The following is a 19,669-nucleotide window of genomic DNA, read 5'->3' on the forward strand; positions in this document are numbered from 1 at the left end:
CCACCATGCCCAATTAGTTTTTGCATTTTTAGTAGAGACAGGGTTTTGCCATCCTTGACCAGGCTGGTCTCGAAATCCTGGCCTCAAGTGATCTGCCTGCCTCGGGCTCCCAAAGTGGTTGGGTTATAGTGTGAACCACCACGCCCAGCCCTGTTTTTCTTTGTATTGTCATCTTTTACCCAGTTACAATGCATCCTGTTTTTGTCTCTGGCTGCGTATTAGTCCACTGAGTAGGTGAATTTTTTTTTTAATTTTTAGGTTCAGGGGTATGTTTGCAGGTTTTTTATATAGGTAAAATCATGTCATGGGGGTTGTTGTACAGATTATTCCATCACCCAGGTACTCAGCCTAGTAACCACTTCATGATACATTTAACAATCTTCTTTTATATTATAAATACAAGTAAGTTTTAATCTAATTTGCATGTAGCTTTTTTCATATTTTGTGTCATATAAAAATGGAATCATACAGTATAAAATACTCAGCCAGGTGCAGTGGCTAATGATTGTAATTCCAGCACTTTGGGAGGCCAGGGCGGGCGGATCACCTGAGGTCAGGAGTTCGAGACCAGCCTGGCCAACGTAGTGAAACCCCGTCTCTGCTAAAACTATAAAAATTACCTGGGCATGGTGGAAGGCACCTATAATCCCAGCTACTCGCGAGGCTGAGGCAGAAGAATCGCTAGAAACCGGGAGGTGGAGGTTGCAGTGAGCTGAGATCGCACCATTGTACTCCAGCCTGAGAGACAAGAACGAAACTCCACCTCAAAAAAAAAAAGAAAAAAAAATACTCATTTGTGTCTGACTTCTTTTGCTTAACATTATATTTCTGAGATTCATTCATTTTTTTTAGTATAGTTGTAGATTATTTATTCTCTCTGCTATATATACTATTCCATTGTGTAAATATACCATAATTTATCCATTCTACTGCTGATGGTATTTGCATTAATTCCAGTTTGGGGCCATTACAAATAGTGTTGTTGTGAGCATAATTGTAGATGTCTTTTGATGGCCGTAAGTACTCATTTCTGTTGGGTATATACCTAGAGTGGAATTACTTGGTCTTTGGTGGAAGACATAACATTGCCTAAAAATAAGCTGTTTTGAAGTACACTATCACCTCAGGAGTCAGCAGCCTTAGCACAGTGGTTCTTAATCATTGGTGTGCATCAGAATCCGAGGAACTGCATCTGGAGTTGAGCCCTGCATCTGTATTTTTCAAAAACTCTGCAGATGATTTTGCACATCCTAGGTTGAAAACCACCTTCTCAGCTGGGCACGGTGGCTCACGCCTGTAATCCCAGCACTTTGGGAGGCCGAGGCAGGTGGATCACCTGAGGTCAGGAGTTCGAGACCAGCCTGGACACCATGGTGAAACCCCATCTCTACTAAAAATACAAAATTAGCCATGTGTGGTGGTGCATGCCTGTAATCCCAGCTCCTCGAGGGACTGAGGCAGGAGAATCACTTGAACCTGGGAGGCAGAGGTTGCAGTGAGCCAAGATCACACCATTGCACTCCAGCCTGGGTGACAAGAGTCAAACTCCACCTCAAAAAAAAAAAAAAGAAAACCACTTTCTCAGAGTGAGACTTCGTTTGGTAGTGTTATCAGGGAGAGTGACAGACAGTGATCGTAAAAGAAAAAGACTTTTAATTTTTGTGTTTAGCTTAGTTTTAAGTTTTATTAAAATTTTGGTTTTTAAATTAAAAACAAACATTTTTGGCTATTAAAATGATCATGCTGTTGACATTTACTATATCTCAAAAATTTTAATTCACAATTGAAAAACATTATGGAAAATCGCTGATACAAAAGGAGAGGGAATAATATAATGAAACCATTATTGTTCCCAGCTTCCACAGTTAACACATAACCAATCTTGTCTATACTTATCTCTGCATTATTTAAAATCAAACCTATACATACCATTTCAACTATATTCAATATGTATCGCTAAAAAATAAAACCTCTTAAAAAAATACTACCGTATCATTATTAAACCCCCCACAATGAACATTGGCTCCTTATTTTCATCAAATGGCCTATCAGTGTTCAATTTTTTTTTTTCTTTTTACTATGTATTTGAAGCAGGATCCAAAGGAGGGCCATCCATTTGCGATTGACATATCTTTTTTTTTTTTTTTTTTTTGAGATGGAATCTCACTCTGTTGCCCAGGCTGGAGCGCAGTAGCGTGATCTCGGCTCACTGCAACCTCTGTCTCCCGGGTTCAAGTGATTCTTATGCCTCAGCCCCCCGAGTAGCTGGGATTACAGGCGCCCACGACCATGCCCGGCTAATTTTTATATTTTTTGTAGAGATGGTTTCAGCATGTTGTCCAGGCTGGTCTCAAACTCCTGGCCTCAAGTGATCCGCCTGCCTCAGCCCTCCTCGGCTCTCCTCGGCCTCCCAAAGTCCTGGGATTACAGGCATGAGCCACCAAGCCCAGCCACAATTGACATTATCTTCTAAGTTCCTCTTTAAAGTAGGATTTGCATCCCTCTTTTTTTTCTTGCTGTTTTATTCTTGAGGAAGAAACCAGGTTGATCTCTGTCGAGTTGGTGCTGTGGGGTTTCTCAGTCTCAATTTTGCATTCCTGTGATGTCATTCATATTAATGTGTGTGGTTGCAGATTGTTTATGTTTCCATAATGAGATGTTTACCCTCGTAAATGACTTGGTTATCCACCAGACATTATGTTAACGTCTCTTCGGTCTTTTTGGTCATCTGAAGCTCATTCTATAGTATATGATACAGAAGGTGCCCACAGGTGCATTATTCCCATATTCCACAAAAGTATATGATTATGAAGGTTAGTTTGATTGTTTATAAAATCCATGACTTACATTTTCTTTCTTTGCATACCTTAGTTACTCTATGGACTTCTGGAAAAAAGCATTGCTGTCACAAAGTCTGATGACAATCTGATTTTCTTTTCCCTACTTGCAATTTGTTTTTTTTTAAAAAAACCTGGGTGATCAAATGATTTTTTCCCTTTTCTTTAAAGGGTCAGTGTTCCTAGATACGCAGGATACCCTTTCAATATGTAGTTTCAAGCTGTCTTATTTTAGGAGAGTTCTTTTGAGTTGTTTTTGGTATTTGTTCTGTATTACTGCTTTGGTTTTCTTCTTCAGGACCTGCCATTGTAGATGTACCTTTGCTGATCTTCTTTATCACTTTTTCTAAATCACCTTATCTCTTCTTTTAAAATTAGTTTCTTTTTAAATAACAGTTTTATTGAGCAAAATCCTTACACCATGAAATTCACCCTTTTAAAGTATACAATTCAGTGGTTCTTAGTATATTCACAGAGGCATGCATTATTGCCAGTATCTAATTCTAGAACATTTTCAAATTTTAGAAAGAAACGTTATACCCATTAGCAGTCACTCCACATTCTCCCCTATCCCCCACAGCTCCTGGAAACCACTAATCAGTCTGCTTTCTGTCTCTTTGGATCTGCCTGTTATGGACAGTTCATGGACATTTCATGGAATCATTCAACTGTGTACTGGCTTCTCTCACTTTGCATAATGTTTTCAAGGGTCATTCCTTCATATTGATATTTCTTGTATCAATGTATTGTTCCTTCTATAGCTGAATGATACCCCATTGTATAGATATACCACTTTTTGTTTATCCATTCATCAGATGAACAGTTCAGTTGCTTCTACTTTTTGGCTATTGTGAATAATGCTGCTGTGAATGTGCAAGTTTTTATTTCTCTTGGGTATATACCTAGGAGTGGGATTGTTGGGTCACGTGGTAACTAATTAGCATTTTGAGGAACTGCCAAACTATTTTTCAAGTGGCGGCACCATTTTACGTTCCCCAGCAAGGTATGAAAGTTCTGATTTCCCATATCCTCACCAACCTTTGTTACTTTTTTATTCTAGCTATCCTAGTGGTATGAAGTGATACCTCATTGTGGTTTTGATTTGCATTCCTCTCACGACTAATGATGTTGAGCATCTTTTCATGTGTTAATACTTATTGGCTATTGTAAGCACTGTGGACACAGTGATGTATCAGATACATGGTTTTGCAAATTTTTTCTCCCATTTTGTAGGTTCTCTTTTCACTTTCTTGATGATATCATTTGAAGCCCAAAAGTATTTAATATTGATTTAGCTCAGTTTACCTACTTTTTCTTTTGTCATTGTGCTTTTGGCTTCTTAACTGAGAAATCATTTCTGAGTTCAAGGACACAAAGATTTACTTGTATGCTTCCTTTAAGAGTTTCATAGTTTTGACCAGGCGCGGTGGCTCACGCTTATAATCCTAGCACTTTGGTAGGCCGAGGTGAGTGGATCACCTGAGGTGAGGAGTTCAAGACCAGCCTGGCCAACATGGTGAAACCCCTTCTCCACTAAAAATACAAAAATTAGCTGAGCATGGTGGTGCATGCCTGTAATCCCAGCTACTTGGGAGGCTGAGGCAGGAGAATCACTTGAACTCAGGAGGCAGAGGTTGCAGTGAGCCGAGATCATACCACTGCACTCCAGCCTGGGCTACCGAGTGAGACTGTCTCAAAAAAGAACAAAAAAAAAAAGTTTCATGGTTTTACTTTCCATTTAGATCTTTGATACATTTGAGTTAATTTTTCTGTATGACTTAAGGAAGGAGGGATCCAGCTTTGTTTTATTTTTTTTAGTTTTTTTGAGACAAGGTCTCACTCCCATCGCCTAGGCTGCAGTGCAGTGGCGTGATCTCAGCTCACTGCAGCCTCAACATCCTGAGCTCAAGCCATCCACCAGGTAGCTGAGACTATAGGTGCATGCCACCATGCTCAGCTAATTTTTGTATTTTTCATGGAGATGGGGTTTTGCCATGTTGCCAAGCTAGTCTCAAACTCCTGAGCTCATGTGATCCACCCACCTCAGCTTCTCAAAGTGCTGGGATTACAGGCATGAGCCATGGCGCCTGGGCCAGCTTTATTCTTTTGCATATGTATATCTAGTCTTCCCAGCACCATTTCTTGAAAAGACTATTCCTTTCCCATATAATTTTCTTGACACCACAATAACTTTTATGGAATCTGAGATCCTTTTCTTTGCTATTGTCTGCTAGTGAAATGAATTTTTCTGTACTTTTAGGAGGGAGGGAATGGGCAAGGATAGCTTTCCTAGCTCATTTTCTAGGTTAAAGCTCTCTCTTCTCTGGCTTTTGCAAAGTGAAAATACATGTATCTTGTGCTTTCTGAGATGTGCCTTTTCTGCTTCTCTCCACCACTTCTATCTGAACTTTTTGCTTTGTCTCTTTTGTCCAGCATTCTACAACTGTGATTCTATTCCCAGCAGTTTCTCTTCTGTGAGACTTTGTCTTGGAAAGGAACTTTGATTTGTTAATTTTGAGAGTTTATAGCACCCACACTGTACCAGGAGACCTTACTTATACTGCACTGTAGTCTGCTTGCGTTTACAGTTGACCCTTGAATAATGCAGGGGTTAGGGGTGCCAGCGCCCATCCCAGCAGTTCAAAATCCACATATAACTTCTGACTTCCAATAAACTTAACTACTAATAGCCTACTGCTGACCAGAAACCTTACTGACAACATAAACTATTGATTAACACATAGTTTTTATGTTATATGAAGTATATACTGTCATCTTAAGGGCAAGCTAAAGAAATGAAGATGTTAAGAAAATCATAAAGAAGAGAAAATATATTTACTATGCATTAAATGGATGTGGATCATCATAAAGGTCTTCATCCTTATCATCTTCACAGTTGAGTAGGCTGAGGAGGAAAAGAAAGAGGAAGGGTTGGTTGTGCTGTCCCAGGGGTGGCAGCAGCAGAAGAAAATATGAGTATAAGTGGATCTGTGCAGTTCAAACCTGTATGGTTCAAGGGTCAAATGTATTTATAAACGGAATTGTGCCAAACTGTCTCCTAGTTTTTGCTGCTGTTCTCAGATTGGCCCACCACACTGTCCAGTGAGCATCTGCTATGACTGAGGTTCTGTTCTCCACCTGTCAGAAGTTCTTGTGCCTTCCTTCATCTTCTTCCCACACAGATACTGATACCATGCAAGTCTTGTAGTTGTCAGAGGTTTGTTTCCACCTGATTTTATTTGGAAGTTTGTTTCCTGATTCTGCTGTAGATGCTGTCTGTGAATCTTTGCTCTTCCCGCCCTCATTGCTTTATCTGAGTTTATGGGGAGATCTAGAGGAGATTTAAAAAGTACACTGCTATTGCTGTTATCTTCCCAGAATCTTCTCATTGACAGATGTTTTTGAAGCATGTTCTATTTCTTTTTTTAAGCAGTATGGCATCTACAAGTTAAAAGGAAAATGCAATCAATAGTTGATTCTTAATTTATAATACCAGATAATTCTGTAGTGAAACAAATTATAGAACTTTTTCTCGGCTGAGTTAAATATCATAAAATGTTATACTTGTTGAATGTATGTCTTTTTTTTTAACAGTGATAAGTAGTTTAATGATTTGTATGTCATATATGGACTATGCTAAAAATCAACTTTTCTCCTTCAGAATAACAAGCCTTTGTATTCATTTGAAGATAATGCAGACTATGTTTATGATGTTATGTGGTCACCTACCCACCCAGCCCTGTTTGCCTGTGTGGATGGCATGGGGAGATTGGATTTGTGGAATCTCAATAATGACACAGAGGTGAGCAGGAAAATAACAAAAATTGCATTGAAAAATAGAAAATTGGATATTTATTGAATAATTTGCGAAATTCCTTTTATTCCAAAGAATGTAAAAGGGCTCTGTGATTGTAGCTTCATCACAAAGAACTCAAATAAGCTTTGTACCCTAAATAATAAACAGCATGCTGTGAAGAACTAAAGGGAGAAATAATGTTGACAGGAGTACTGGGGCATTTCCTTTTACTTCTGAAAAGCACTATCATGTCTCTAATGTCCTGGCAAAGTCTCATTCATAAGATAACTGGGATATTTTTCATTCATAGGCTAGCAGGCAGATAGTTTCAGACTGTTGAAGTATGTTAACCTTAATTCTGAATTTCTAAATTATCTCTTAGCCTTGATAGCATTATATATCATCCATAAACATTAATCTTAGCCTGATTTGTTTGAAGGAAGGAAAAATGTATTTTGATTTTTGATGAGTTTTTTTCATGAAGGATTGAAAACAGAGTATTACTATAAAATGAATATAGAAACTGTCAAATTTCCTAATTGCTGTACTAAAATCACTTATTAGCAATTAAATTTAATTGCAACTCTTATTTATTTTTAGTCACATGTATTTTTACCAGCTTAGAGAAGCTTAAAATGTTCTTAGAATTCTTTTATATTGCTATTGGTAATAGAATTAATATTAGTATTTCTATCAATAACAATTGTTGAGAGAGAGTCAACTCAGATCTCCCACATCTCTTCCTAGTTACCTAGAATGGTACCAATTCTGTTTTATTTGGATTTCAGTCTTAGAGATTTGAGGTTACAGTTAAATGTGGATTGAAATGTAATATTTCTTTATAACTATTTTGGTATTCTGTGTATGGGGTTAAATTATTTGGGGATGACTAATACAAAGGATTTTTTTGTCAAATTTCAAAAATTTTTAAAAATTTTATCATACTTTTAGTCTGAATCAAACACTGAATGTTTGCTCCATGTGTAGCAAATAAAACTCTTCTTCCTTAGCAAAGAAGAGGCATAGTCAGATTCCAAGGAGCTGGTGCCATTGTTTTGGTGCCATCATCCTGGCTCTTTCCCGCTAGCTCATGGAACAGGAGGCTTTAGACAGACTCATACTGCACCTTCAGTATGAACTGTTTCTAGGAACAATGAGTCAAATACAGGTTTCAGCTGATAGAGATACACGCTGCACAAGTGATTCCTGTCCTCTACAATCAAACCATAATCTGTTTATGAGGGCTTTTGAAGTGTTTTCTTTTTAAATGGGTTTTGGCCATGTGTTTTCAAACAGCTTGACTTCTTAAAGACATTAAAACAACAAAAAAGGACTCTTTATTAAGAGAAGACCTTTCAAAATAATGTGTCTAATCTTCTGAGAATTTTTTATACAAGGACTTACTTTCGCAAACAATTTTCAAGGATTGACTATAATGTCATTCATAATATGTCACTGAAGAAGAAAAAAGTTGGGGAAATTCTTTATTTTCATCTTTGTTTTTAAAAATGTAGCCAGATTGAGAGAAGAATTACTGTTTTACATGTTTATAGAAATCTTGACGAAACTTTTAACACTGTCCTTTATTTTAAATGACTTTAGGTACCAACTGCCAGCATTTCTGTGGAGGGTAATCCTGCTCTTAATCGTGTGAGATGGACCCATTCTGGCAGAGAGATTGCTGTGGGTGATTCTGAAGGACAGATTGTTATATACGATGTGGGAGAGGTATGGGACTCCCTGCCTATAATTTTGACACATCTATTTAGTTGCGTTGTAGTAAAGGCATCTTTGTGGCTAACCCTAGGCTTTGAGGTTTATGAGTTGTATAAACTATATCGTTGTAAAGATAAAATTTACTTTCTACCACAGAAGCAACTCTTGAAATATTTTCTTTCTAAACCAAATGGTCTGTCTCCCATGCAACAGATTTTGAGGGTAATATAATAAATACATTGAACGTACCTTGTTTCTTGAAGCATGCATTGCTGGAAATTAGAAATTCTTTGGGGAGAAGTTTGGAGTTATAGGTGGACTTTGGGGTTTTCTTGATATTGAAATAAGATTTATTTTTCTGTATTCATTAATTTGAGCCAAGTAGTAGAAACCAAAAGTAATATCTGCTACTACAACTGAAGAACTGAATTTTTAATTTTAATTAATTTTAATGTAAATAATCACATGTGGCCAGTAGCTACCCTACTGGATAGTATAGATTTAGAAGCAGGCACAGCCATTTGCCACAGTGAGTGGTTTGTGCCCTAACATGACAGTGTCAGACTCCTATGATATTATAATGGCAGTTATCGAAAATATTTGTTATTGGGGCCCGGCATGGTAGTTCACACCTATAATCCCAGCACTTTGGGAGGCAGAGGCGGGTGGATCACCTGAGGTCAGGAGTTCGAGACCAGCCTGGCCAACATGGCAAAACCCCATCTCTACTTAAAATACAAAAATTAGCCAGGTGTGGTGGCACATGCCTGTAATCCCAGTTACTCGGGAGGCTGAGGCAGGAGAATCACTTGAACCTGGGAGGCAGAGGTTACAGCGAGCCGAGATCGTGCCACTGTACTCCAGCCTGGGCAACAGAGTGAGACTCTGTTTCAAAAAAAAAAAAAAAAAATTTTGTGTGTGTGTGTATATATATATATATATATATATGTGTGTGTGTAGCTGCCTCTATGAAGTAAAGCATCACAAGCCTCTTTTGCCACCGGTGCAACACTAAAGCAGTGAATAGTAGCATAGCTTTTGATGAAGGAGTTAGGGTATCAAGAAAGATTACCTTATGTTCCAAACAAAAATACAAGAAACCAGCCCCCTTATGAAACCATGCTTCAAACATTGTTTCTTACAGAAAAAAACTCAGTTATTTACTGTATGCAAGAATACAGTAAAAAAAATTTTAAGGAATTCCTCTCCAGCAGAATCCATGAGATGGTGCATAGGAGTTATATTTACAAAGCATCATTGTTATTCTCTCTTGGATTGGTGGTGATAATAGCCAAGTCATTTCTGAGGCTGTCACAACACACTTCACAAACACCGTCTTTTGTTTTGAAATGTTGTAAATCATTGTTATAGTCCCCGTAATTATGGAAAGGCCATTCAGGTCAATTATTACTTTTTAACAGAAAAATTATTTGAAAACAAACTGAATAATAGTGGGTAAAATGATCTTTTATTTCATTGTATATAAAACATTGTCTTTCTTTTAATAGCAGATTGCTGTTCCCCGCAATGATGAATGGGCACGGTTTGGCCGAACACTTGCAGAAATAAATGCAAACCGAGCTGATGCAGAGGAGGAAGCAGCTACCCGAATACCTGCTTAGTTCCTGAAAAGGGGAGTGTAACTAGTGGATTTGGGAAAGGTTCTTAAGTAGATCCCAAGATTATTTGCATGCTTCTATCTAAATGATAATTAAAAGGAAATTTCATGGATTAAACCATGGGTTTAATGCAGTAAGGCAACTTACAATGTCCTTTTATATATAACATGCATCTTGTTTTGGATTTGTGTCATTTTTTAATATAGCTCATTGACTTCACAGAAAGCAGCTTTTTTGAATGCTAATACACAGGTGTATATTTGGTATTATTTTGAATTCTTTTCAACTTATAACACTGTATACAGTTATTTCTAAAGCACAGATGAAATAAGTTCTGCATATTTTTAAATGATCACGGTTCCCTATGACACAGATAATGTTCTCACTACCCATAATATATAGGAACATTGTTTCTCATTGGCCGTAGTATGCATACACCTATCCATGTTCCATTCTGACATCCTTTGTTGTCCTTATAATTCATGTGGTAGTTACCTATAAATAAAAACAAATATGCGTTAACTTCTCAAATTTTCATTTTTATTCCTTACAACTTGAATTTTTCCATCTTTTATAAAATATATTTTTTCCATATCTTTAAGCTCCTGCTGTAAGCAGCCATCTCAAAGCTGTGTGCTCTAAATATACCATGTGGTATATACTATAGATCTCCCAGTGCATTGTGAATTGATGTCTAGATAATCTGTTGGTGAAAAAATTTCCCCTAGGTTAACTTTTGTTTTACTACTTTATATTCTTTCCATCTAAGACATATTTCCTTTAAAGGATAAATAGAAAGCTGCCTATAATTTTCACTGATTAAGAACTATGTATGTGACCTCACTGAGAGTAAAACCTTTGAGAGAAATTGATTTCATAATTTCAGTAGCCATAAAGGCAAAGTGCTCAGATGGACCATACTTTGGCATTAAAATCTACATCTTGAGATCTGTTGCCACAGCATTGTCTACAAGTCAGAAAGGTAGGTGACAAATATCTAAGAATTAGTATTGAAATCAGTGAATTTCAGGAATAGAGGAAAGGACTATGATCAGATCTTGATTTTATCTACTTTAAATTGTCGATTTACTTGATCCCAAACTTTTGTACTTCTGAAATGTAACTGTCTTTTATTCAACAGAACATGAACTAGGAAGAAAGATTAGAAATCAGAATTTGAACATTTTTCTTTCAATAATTGTAACAAAGAATTGTTGGGAGAGAAATTTCCAAATAATGAGTAGTGTATAGTGTAAGGAATAATTGACCTGGAATTATTGGCCCCAAACTCTCATTCTTGCTGAAGCACCTATGAGAAGTGTGATTTTAGCCAAGTCTGTGCCTCATTCTTTATATGTGGGAATTAAGTTTTGATTTAATGATTTCTGAATTTTCTCTCAGCTCTACTCAGTTATGGGGTATCAATATATGAAACTGAATATAGAAAAGTAGGCAATTCTTTGCTTTTCTGTATTCAGTTTCATAAATTGATACCCCATAATTGCCCATTATATACCAAAGACAACATCTCAAGTTATCTCATTGTAGCAGTGTCTGTGAGTCAAATCTTCAATTTTAGCAGTCACACTGTCTTTATATAGAAAAATTCATGTACTCACTACTCATGTAGTTACTGTATCTCTACCTTTGGTTTGTAAAAATGACTAAAAGTAGGGAAAACAAGTGTTAAAATATAATGGACAAGAAAAGGTTGGAAATCCTATGTCAAATCAGATGTTCCTCAAACTCCAGGTGTTGTGTTTAGTTGTGAAAGAAAGAATAAAATTGTTTAAATGTTTCACTTTCTGGGAATGACTTCTCCCCTTCTCCCCCAGAAAATGCGATGTATACCTTTGCCCATTCAACTTTAGTCTGTATTTTTAGGAACACACAAATTTACTTTAAGGAATTACCTTAAGTTGACTATATAATAGCAAAAGAGAAAGTATTGAGACTGTCAGTGTGGATATAGAAGCTTGGATTAGGTTGACTAGAAGTGCATCACAGTTCTTTATACTTTTAGAACTAAAAGGCTTATAATTTTGAAAAATATCCAGTTACAGAAATTGTACCTTATCAGTTGTACTTTTTTTCTGAGTAAGAAAACAAGCTGTAGCTTTCTGGTTAATTTCTTAATTTTTGTTGTTTGGTTTTTGTCTTTTTGAATGGAACATTAAAGTTTATTACCTTTATGTTAAGGAATATCCAGCTTCACAGACAATTAACTTGCAGTAAATCTCTGAAATAATCATTTTTTGGTATTTAAACCAAATATTCATTGGTAGAAGCTTTCTTCCTATTTACAGATCCAGTTCCCTATAAAGTTTAGAAAGTCTCTTTATATAAAATGTTGTTACAATAATGCTGAAATACTGCATCTCGAAGGAATGGATGACTTAAAATTTAGTGGGAGGAACTATAGAAAAGTAGTTTTAGGAATGATTGGTCCTAGTCTTTCAGTGTTGTTAGAATGTTTTAGTCTGTTCTGTACTAGTGTGGATAGACTGTAATATCCACCCCTTGAACCATACAGAAAGACTTGAATGGATGAGTGAAAATCTGCTGTGAAGCATATCATACTATTTTTCCTTATATTGAGTAGTGCATTATTTTTAAGTCAGAAATCCAGTAGGGTTTTTTTTTTTCCTAAAGCGCTGTCATAAATTTCAGTGGTCACCCGCCACTCACTAGGCAGTGCATTTTTAAATGTCTTTTCCACAACCCCAGCGTTTCAACATTGATATTCTAATAGTTTTCTAAATGAGAAGACTGTATAATTAAATGTATGCTAAAGAGAATGGAGCTCCAAGTGCAGCTCCAGATGCTGCTTATCATCTAGGGTGCTGGTGTCATGTCTCAGTCTTCAGGATAAGCTAAGGTTAAATAGCCAACAGCTTTGCTGCTTCTTGATGACTTAGTGATGGGGTTCCCATTGAGTTTTGTTTTTAATCCAAGCTACACAGCAACAAGAAAGGAGTTCTTGCTTTCCCGATACCATCTTGCTGATTGCTAGGCCAGCAGTCCCCAACCTTTTTGGCACCAGGCATCAGTTTCAAGGAAGACAATTTTTCCATGGACCAGGGAGGTTTGGGAGGTGGTTTCGGGATCAAACTGTTCCACCTCAGGTCACCATCAGGCATTATTAGATTCTCATAAGGAAGGAGCTCACACAACCTAGATCCCTGGATGGGGAGCTCAGGTGGTATTGCTCACTCGCCTGCCTGCCTGCCACTCACCTCCTGTTACATGGCCTGCCATGGGTCACTGCTGGTTCTGGTTTGCAGCCCAGGGGTTGGGGACCCCTTTGCTTGGCAACTTAAGGACCTTACAGGTTTGAGGAACAGTCACTCCCAACTTGGACCTTATCATTTACTAATTAAAAATTATTGATGCTGTGAAATTATTTACTTAGAGATCTGGCTTACAAATCTAGGGGCTCCTAATGCTGTCAAAGAATTGGAAATTGCCCCAAAGGCAATATTAAGAGAACAGCCATTTTCAGTATTTCTTTTGAAGGGGAAGATTACAATTAGGAACATTCTTTTAATCAAGTTTTTCAAAAGTTTTACAGCCCCCAAATGGTAGTAATTTGCTTGTACTGTATTACATTTTGTAAATCCTTTTCATAAATAGGAAACATGTTATGGAGTCCATCTTAAAGAAAAATCCTACACTGCTAACCAGAATACCAACTATAAGACTTGGAATTCCTCACACTGGAATGCTTTTCACAATAGGCCAGTTCTCTCATTCCTTTTGTTGGACTTTAGGTATTTAGATTGTCTTTCTGCCTGCCATGTTCACAATTTCCAAACTTCTAAAAGTTCAAATGGATGGCAGGTATTTTAAGTTTTCAGTATGTAGCTTTTAGCCACTGATAGTTTCCACATAGCCAATCAGCAGACTTTTACAAACTTTTATAAAATTATGGTATTTTGTGTTGTTAGTTTCATAGCAGGAATCCCAGTTTTGGCTTCTTAATATTCCATTACCAGTTCCCAGTCAGAGGATGGAACAGCTTGCACTCAGGTAAGCTTTCTGAAAGGTCTGTTTCACTTTGTGAGGTCACTTATTCAGGTCTCTGGTAATGTATTATCCTGCCTCTCTTATAATGTACTTGATTTGGTCAGAAAGCTGTGGGGCGGTGATTGTATAGATGTAGAACACACCTGCGTTGGGCCGAACATGCAGAGACCTGACACTGTGACTCCTGAAATCAGATATGCCAGTGGTAAGACTTTGATAGCAGTAATTTTATCTTTTGTGAATTTTTGTACTAGGTTTTTGGTTTTTTTTTTTTTTTCTGAACAAGGTAATGGAAATGCATTGAAACAAAATTTCTTGTATTTAAGAGTGGCTTGGTATATAAGAGAAAGAACACTAGGCACAAAAGACCCAAGTTCTATTCCTGATTTCCCCCATTTCTAATAATGTAATCTAGGACAAGGGTAAGTATTATCATCTTTTAAATGAGGAAAATATTTGCTTTCTGTGACAATTATGTGAGAAAATGTATATGTGAAGGCCTTTGTAAATTATATTACAAAATACTATACAAATAAGAGATTTTATTTTTCATGTTCTTTTTAAGAATACAAGAATGGAGAGAGACCATCTGTGTACGCCTCTGTGCAATGTAACGAGCTCAGGATAAAGTGGGTTGGTGTTTAAGAAATTATTTTTTAATTCTAGGAAATCACATAACTTAAACCCTCAGCAGAATCCTCAGGTTTTCAGGAGTAGCAGTGAACTGAGAAAAATACCAAATGCTTTTAATCAGTGATATTTTTTCTAGGAATGTTTTATTACATTCTATGATAAAGTTACAGATTATGCTTAGTTGAAAAAAAATGACCCACTCTGAATTTCTATCGTAGACTCAGCTGTTGCTCTTCTGTTAGTTATATACAGAACATCGACTGTGGTATCTGGAGCCTGTGAAAAGGGGAAGTGGAACTCCTTTTTTGAATCAATGAGAGAACAAACTTGGTTCAAGACTACACAGTTAAATAGTGGCAGAACCGGAATCAGTCACTTCTCTATAAATCTAGGAACAACAGCTATTCAGCTGTTACACTCTTTACATAGTACTTCTCCCTTCCCTAGGGTTAGTCCCCTTGGAAATAATGTGTGCTTATGTGAGAAGATGATCACTAAAAGGAAGACCTTTGTTCCTTAAGGAACTGTGTATTGGCTGTCGGGCTTACAGGACACCTTGAGATCAGTCCTGCAGAAATAGCTCTTACCTGCTTCTTATCTGGATTGGCAGGTAGGGATCTCTCTTACTGTATCCAAAATGTGATTTCCAGAAACAAGGCAAAACCTGATAATAATAAATACCCACTGAGGAAGAAACGTGGTAAAATGACTAGCCCCTTATTAATGGGCCTTATTTCTAATAATGTTTGATATAGTCATGAATTTGTCAGTACTTTAAGGGTTCTTAAATGGATTTGAAGGAAACTTCATTTTCTAGAGGTAAAATAAATGATGAGGCTTATTTTTCCTCAAACTCAGGAGTTACTTAAGTTGTATTTGTATCAAGAAAAAATGTTTATTTTGTGCTAAAAGTCCAATAAGGAGTAATACAGTGTGATGCAAAGAAGACTGCCCCTGAGTTTCCTGCTCCTCATCTTAGACAAATTCTTCATCTCTCTAGACCTTCCCCCTCTTTGCTGTAAAATGAGTGCTGCAGTATCAGCATTACCAGGGAATAACTGGAATAATACATTCATGTAGATCAGATGCCCCAAAATGCTAAATGAATGTTAAGAAGATGTGGTTTAATTGGAATTACATCAACTGAGAGGAAATAATTGACTCCAAATATTAATATTTAGTTGGTAGATTAGCCTTTTCAAACATGATAGTCTTGAAATTTATATTTCTAGTTCTAACAGCCTTGAATTTTAAGAGTCAACTTGTGTTGAAACTCAGTTAACCATGTCTTTGGGCAAATGTTTTCACCTCTCTAAGCCTATTCTTTCATCTACCACTTCTCAAAGAAGTTATGAGAATTATACCCGAATATATGTGAAAATGCATGCTAATCTATGAAGCACCATACAGGTATGAAGCACTGGTATTATGGAAGGTGAACCTTCAACAGGTTCAGTATCTGATCTTCAGTAGCTCCTGTAAGCTTTGCAGGCTCTGTCTCCTGGCTGTTAGCGGTTAAAAACAGGCTCCTAGAAGTTCAGGTATCTTTGCTGACACAGCTGCTTTACCACACAAAGCCTTCCTGACCAGTTGGGATTCACTGATAATCTTTATCTTAGCTTTTTTATTCTGCTTTTGAAAGAGAGTGCTAAATCAGTATAAGTTTCAAAAAAAAAAAGAGATGGGAGTGATATGAGAACCTACTCAAAGATCTTTTACCATTACTTTATACTTAGTGGAAATGTACAGCTGTTTCTAAAGTTACCATTTCCTCTGCCTTACAAAGAACTGGCCTGTGTACATTCTGACCATGTAGTAGTAGTAACTGCTGCTATTTACTGAGCATGTATTAAATTATATATATATATATATATACACACACACACACACACACAGATGTGGGAAATATGATTGCTAATTTACAAAAGAGGAAACTGGTGTGTAGCCAGTTTGCATGATGTAGATGTTCCCACCATGGCCAATTGCAAACAACAAATGTAGTATCAATGAAAATGGAATTGGGAAGATACACACATAGTGGGTCCTCATTGGACTGGTACAAGCCAGGTCCAGCATATCCCTGGGACTAGGGGCATTAAGCGAGTCATAGTTTAGGAACTAAACACAAAGTCTTGATTTTAGAGTTGTGTACTTAACCAAGTTGCTGCACTACTTTTATGATAGTTTTCAGCTCAAATAAGCCTACATATAATACTACATATTTAAAAGACCACAAAGCAACTCTTTGTGAGAGAGAGGAACTAGGATTACTCTTCTGGCTTCTAGGAAAGTGATTCTAGAACTTTTTTTTAAAAAGTACTTTAAGTTCTAGGGTACGTGTGCAGAACGTGCAGGTTTGTTATATAGGTATACACGTGCCATGCTGGTTTGCTGTACCCATCAACCCATCATCTACATTAGATATTTCTTCTAATGCTATCCCTCCCCCTAATGCCCCACCTCCAGACAGGCCCCAGTGTGTGATGTTCCCCTCCCTGCATCCATGTATTCTCATTGTTCAGTTCCCACTTAGGAGTGAGAACATGCAGTGTTTGGTTTTCTGTTCTTGTATTAGTTTGCTGAGAATGATGGTTTCCAGCTTCATCCATGTCCCTGCAAAGGACATGAACTCATCCATTTATTTATTTATTTATTTATTTATTTATTTATTTAGAGATGGAGTCTCACTCTGTCGCCCAGGCTGGAGTGCAGTGGCGCGATTTCAACTCACTGCAAGCTCCGCCTCCCGGGTTCATGCCATTCTCCTGCCTCAGCCTTCTGCGTAGACTGGGACTACAGGCGCCCACCACCTCGCACGGCTAATTTTTTTTGTATTTTTTAGTAGCAACGGGATTTCACCATGTTAGCCAGGATGGTCTCTATCTTCTGACCTTGTGATCTGCCCGCTTCAGTCTCCCAAAGTGCTGGGATTACAGGTGTGAGCAACCACACCCGGACGAACTCATCCCTTTTTTACGGCTGCATAGTACTCCATGGTGTATATGTGCCACATTTTCTTTATCCAGTCTATCACTGATGGGCATTTGGGTTGGTTCCAAGTCTTTGCTATTGTGAACAGTGCCGCAGTAAACATACATGTGCATGTGTCTTTACAGTAGAATGATTTATAATCCTTTGAGTATATACCCAGTAATGGAATTGCTGCGTCAAGTGGTATTTCTGGTTCTAGATCCTTGAGGAATTGCCACACTGTCTTCCACAATGGTTGAACTAATTTACACTCCCACCAACAGTGTAAAAGCATTTCTATTTCTTCACATCCTCTCCAGCATCTGTTGTTTCCTGACTTTTTAATGATTGCCATTCTAACTGGTGCGAGATGGTATCTCATTGTGGTTTTGATTTGCATTTTCTCTAATGACCAGTGATGAGCTTTTTTTCATGTTTGCTGGCCGCATCAGTGTCTTCTTTTGAGAAGTGTCTGTTCATAACCTTTGCCCACTTTTTAATGGGGTTTGTTTGTTTCTTGTAAATTTGTTTAAGTTCTTTGTAGATTCTGGATATTAGCCCCTTGTCAGATGGATAGATTGCAAAAATTTTCTGCCATTCTGTAGGTTGTCTGTTCACTTTCATGATAGTTTCTTTTGCTGTGCAGAAGCTCTGTAGTTTAATTAGATCCCATTTTTCAATTTTGGCTTTTGTTGCCATTGCTTTTGGTATTTCAGTCATGAAGTCTTTGCCCGTGCCTCTGTCCAGAATGGTATTGCCTAGGTTTTCTTCTATGGTTTTTATGGTTTTAGGTCTTACGTTTAAGTCTTTAATCCATCTTGAGTTAATTTTTGTATAAGGTGTAAGGAAGGCATCCAGTTTCAGTTTTCTGCATATGGTTAGGCAGTTTTCCCAACACCGTTTATGAAATAGGGAATCCTTCCCCCATTGCTTGTTTCTGTCAGGTTCGTCAAAGATCAGATGATTGTAGATGTGTGGTATTATTTCTGAAGCCTCTGATCTGTTCCATTGATATATATATGTATCTGTTTCGGTACCAGTACCATGCCGTGTGGTTACTGTAGCCTTGTAGTATAGTTTGAAGTCAGGAGTGTGATGCCTCCAACTTTGTTCTTTTTGCTTAGGATTGTCTTGCCTATGCAGGCTCTTTTTTGGTTCCATATAAAATTTAAAGTAGTTTTTTCTAATTCTGTGAAGAAAGTCAATGGTAGCTTGATGGGGATAGCATTGAATCTGTAAATTACTTTGGGCAGTATGGCCATTTTCATGATATTGATTCTTCCTATCCATAAGCATGGAATGTTTTTCCATTTGTTTGTGTCTTCTCTTATTTCCTTGAGCAGTGGTTTGTAGTTCTCTTTGAAGAGGTCTTTCACATCCCTTGTAAGTTGTATTCCTAGGTATTTAATTCTCTTTGTAGCAATTGTGAATGGAAGTTCACTCATGATTTGGTTCTCTATTATTGGTGTATAGAAATGGTTGTGATTTTTGCACATTGATTTTGTATCCTGAGACTTTGCTGGAGTTGCTTATCAGCTTAAGGAGATTTTGGGCTGAGATGATGGGGTTTTCTAAATATACAATCATGTCATCTGCAAACAGGGACAATTTGACTTCTTCTTTACCTAACTGAATACCTTGATTTCTTTCTCTTGCCTGATTGCCCTAGCCAGAACTTCCAACACTATGTTGAATAGGAGTGGTGAGAGAGGGCATCCCTGTCTTTTGCTGGTTTTCAAAGAGAATGCTTCCAGTTTTTGCCCATTCAGTATGATATTGTCTGTGGGTTTGTCATAAATAGCTCTTACTCTTTTGAGATATACGTTCCATCAATACCTAGTTTATTGAGAGCTTTTAGCATGAAGGATGTTGAATTTTGTCAAAGGCCTTTTCTGCATCTGTTGAGATAATCATGTTTTTTTGGTCATGGGTTCTCTTTATGTGATGGATTATGTTTATTGATTTGCATGTGTTGAACCAGCCTTTCATCCCAGGGATGAAGCCAACTTGATCGTAGTGGATAAGCTTTTTGATGTGCTGCTGGATTCGGTTTGCCAGTATTTTATTGAGGA

At 37.4% G+C, this 19,669-nt stretch overlaps 1 protein-coding gene and 1 long non-coding RNA gene across 20 annotated transcripts in view; one reads left to right on the forward strand and one right to left on the reverse strand.

The window, feature by feature from the left end:
- LOC105483243 (dynein cytoplasmic 1 intermediate chain 2) overlaps positions 1–11,769 on the forward strand; it is a 61,772-nt gene extending 50,003 nt beyond the window's left edge. For 12 of the 19 annotated variants that reach the window (XM_011743991.3, XM_011743996.3, XM_011744002.3 and 9 more), the window contains 3 exons: positions 6,499–6,639; positions 8,236–8,361; positions 9,858–11,769. In XM_011743991.3, the coding sequence (XP_011742293.1) occupies positions 6,499–6,639; positions 8,236–8,361; positions 9,858–9,971 (381 nt within the window). In that variant the 3' untranslated portion in view covers positions 9,972–11,769. The remainder of the gene's footprint in view (positions 1–6,498; positions 6,640–8,235; positions 8,362–9,857) is intronic. The other 7 variants (XM_071072934.1, XM_011744008.3, XM_011743998.3 and 4 more) reach the window with 1 other exon arrangement.
- Positions 4,521–6,500, reverse strand: LOC139357144 (uncharacterized). The gene is made up of 2 exons (XR_011609857.1): positions 5,841–6,500; positions 4,521–5,742 (listed from the first exon to the last, which is right to left on the reverse strand). It is a non-coding gene; the product is annotated as an uncharacterized lncRNA (long non-coding RNA).
- Positions 11,770–19,669: the final 7,900 nt, after the last annotated feature.

The sequence above is a fragment of the Macaca nemestrina genome, chromosome 11 (assembly GCF_043159975.1).
Source record: "Macaca nemestrina isolate mMacNem1 chromosome 11, mMacNem.hap1, whole genome shotgun sequence".
In the NCBI taxonomy this organism is placed as follows: domain Eukaryota; kingdom Metazoa; phylum Chordata; class Mammalia; order Primates; family Cercopithecidae; genus Macaca; species Macaca nemestrina.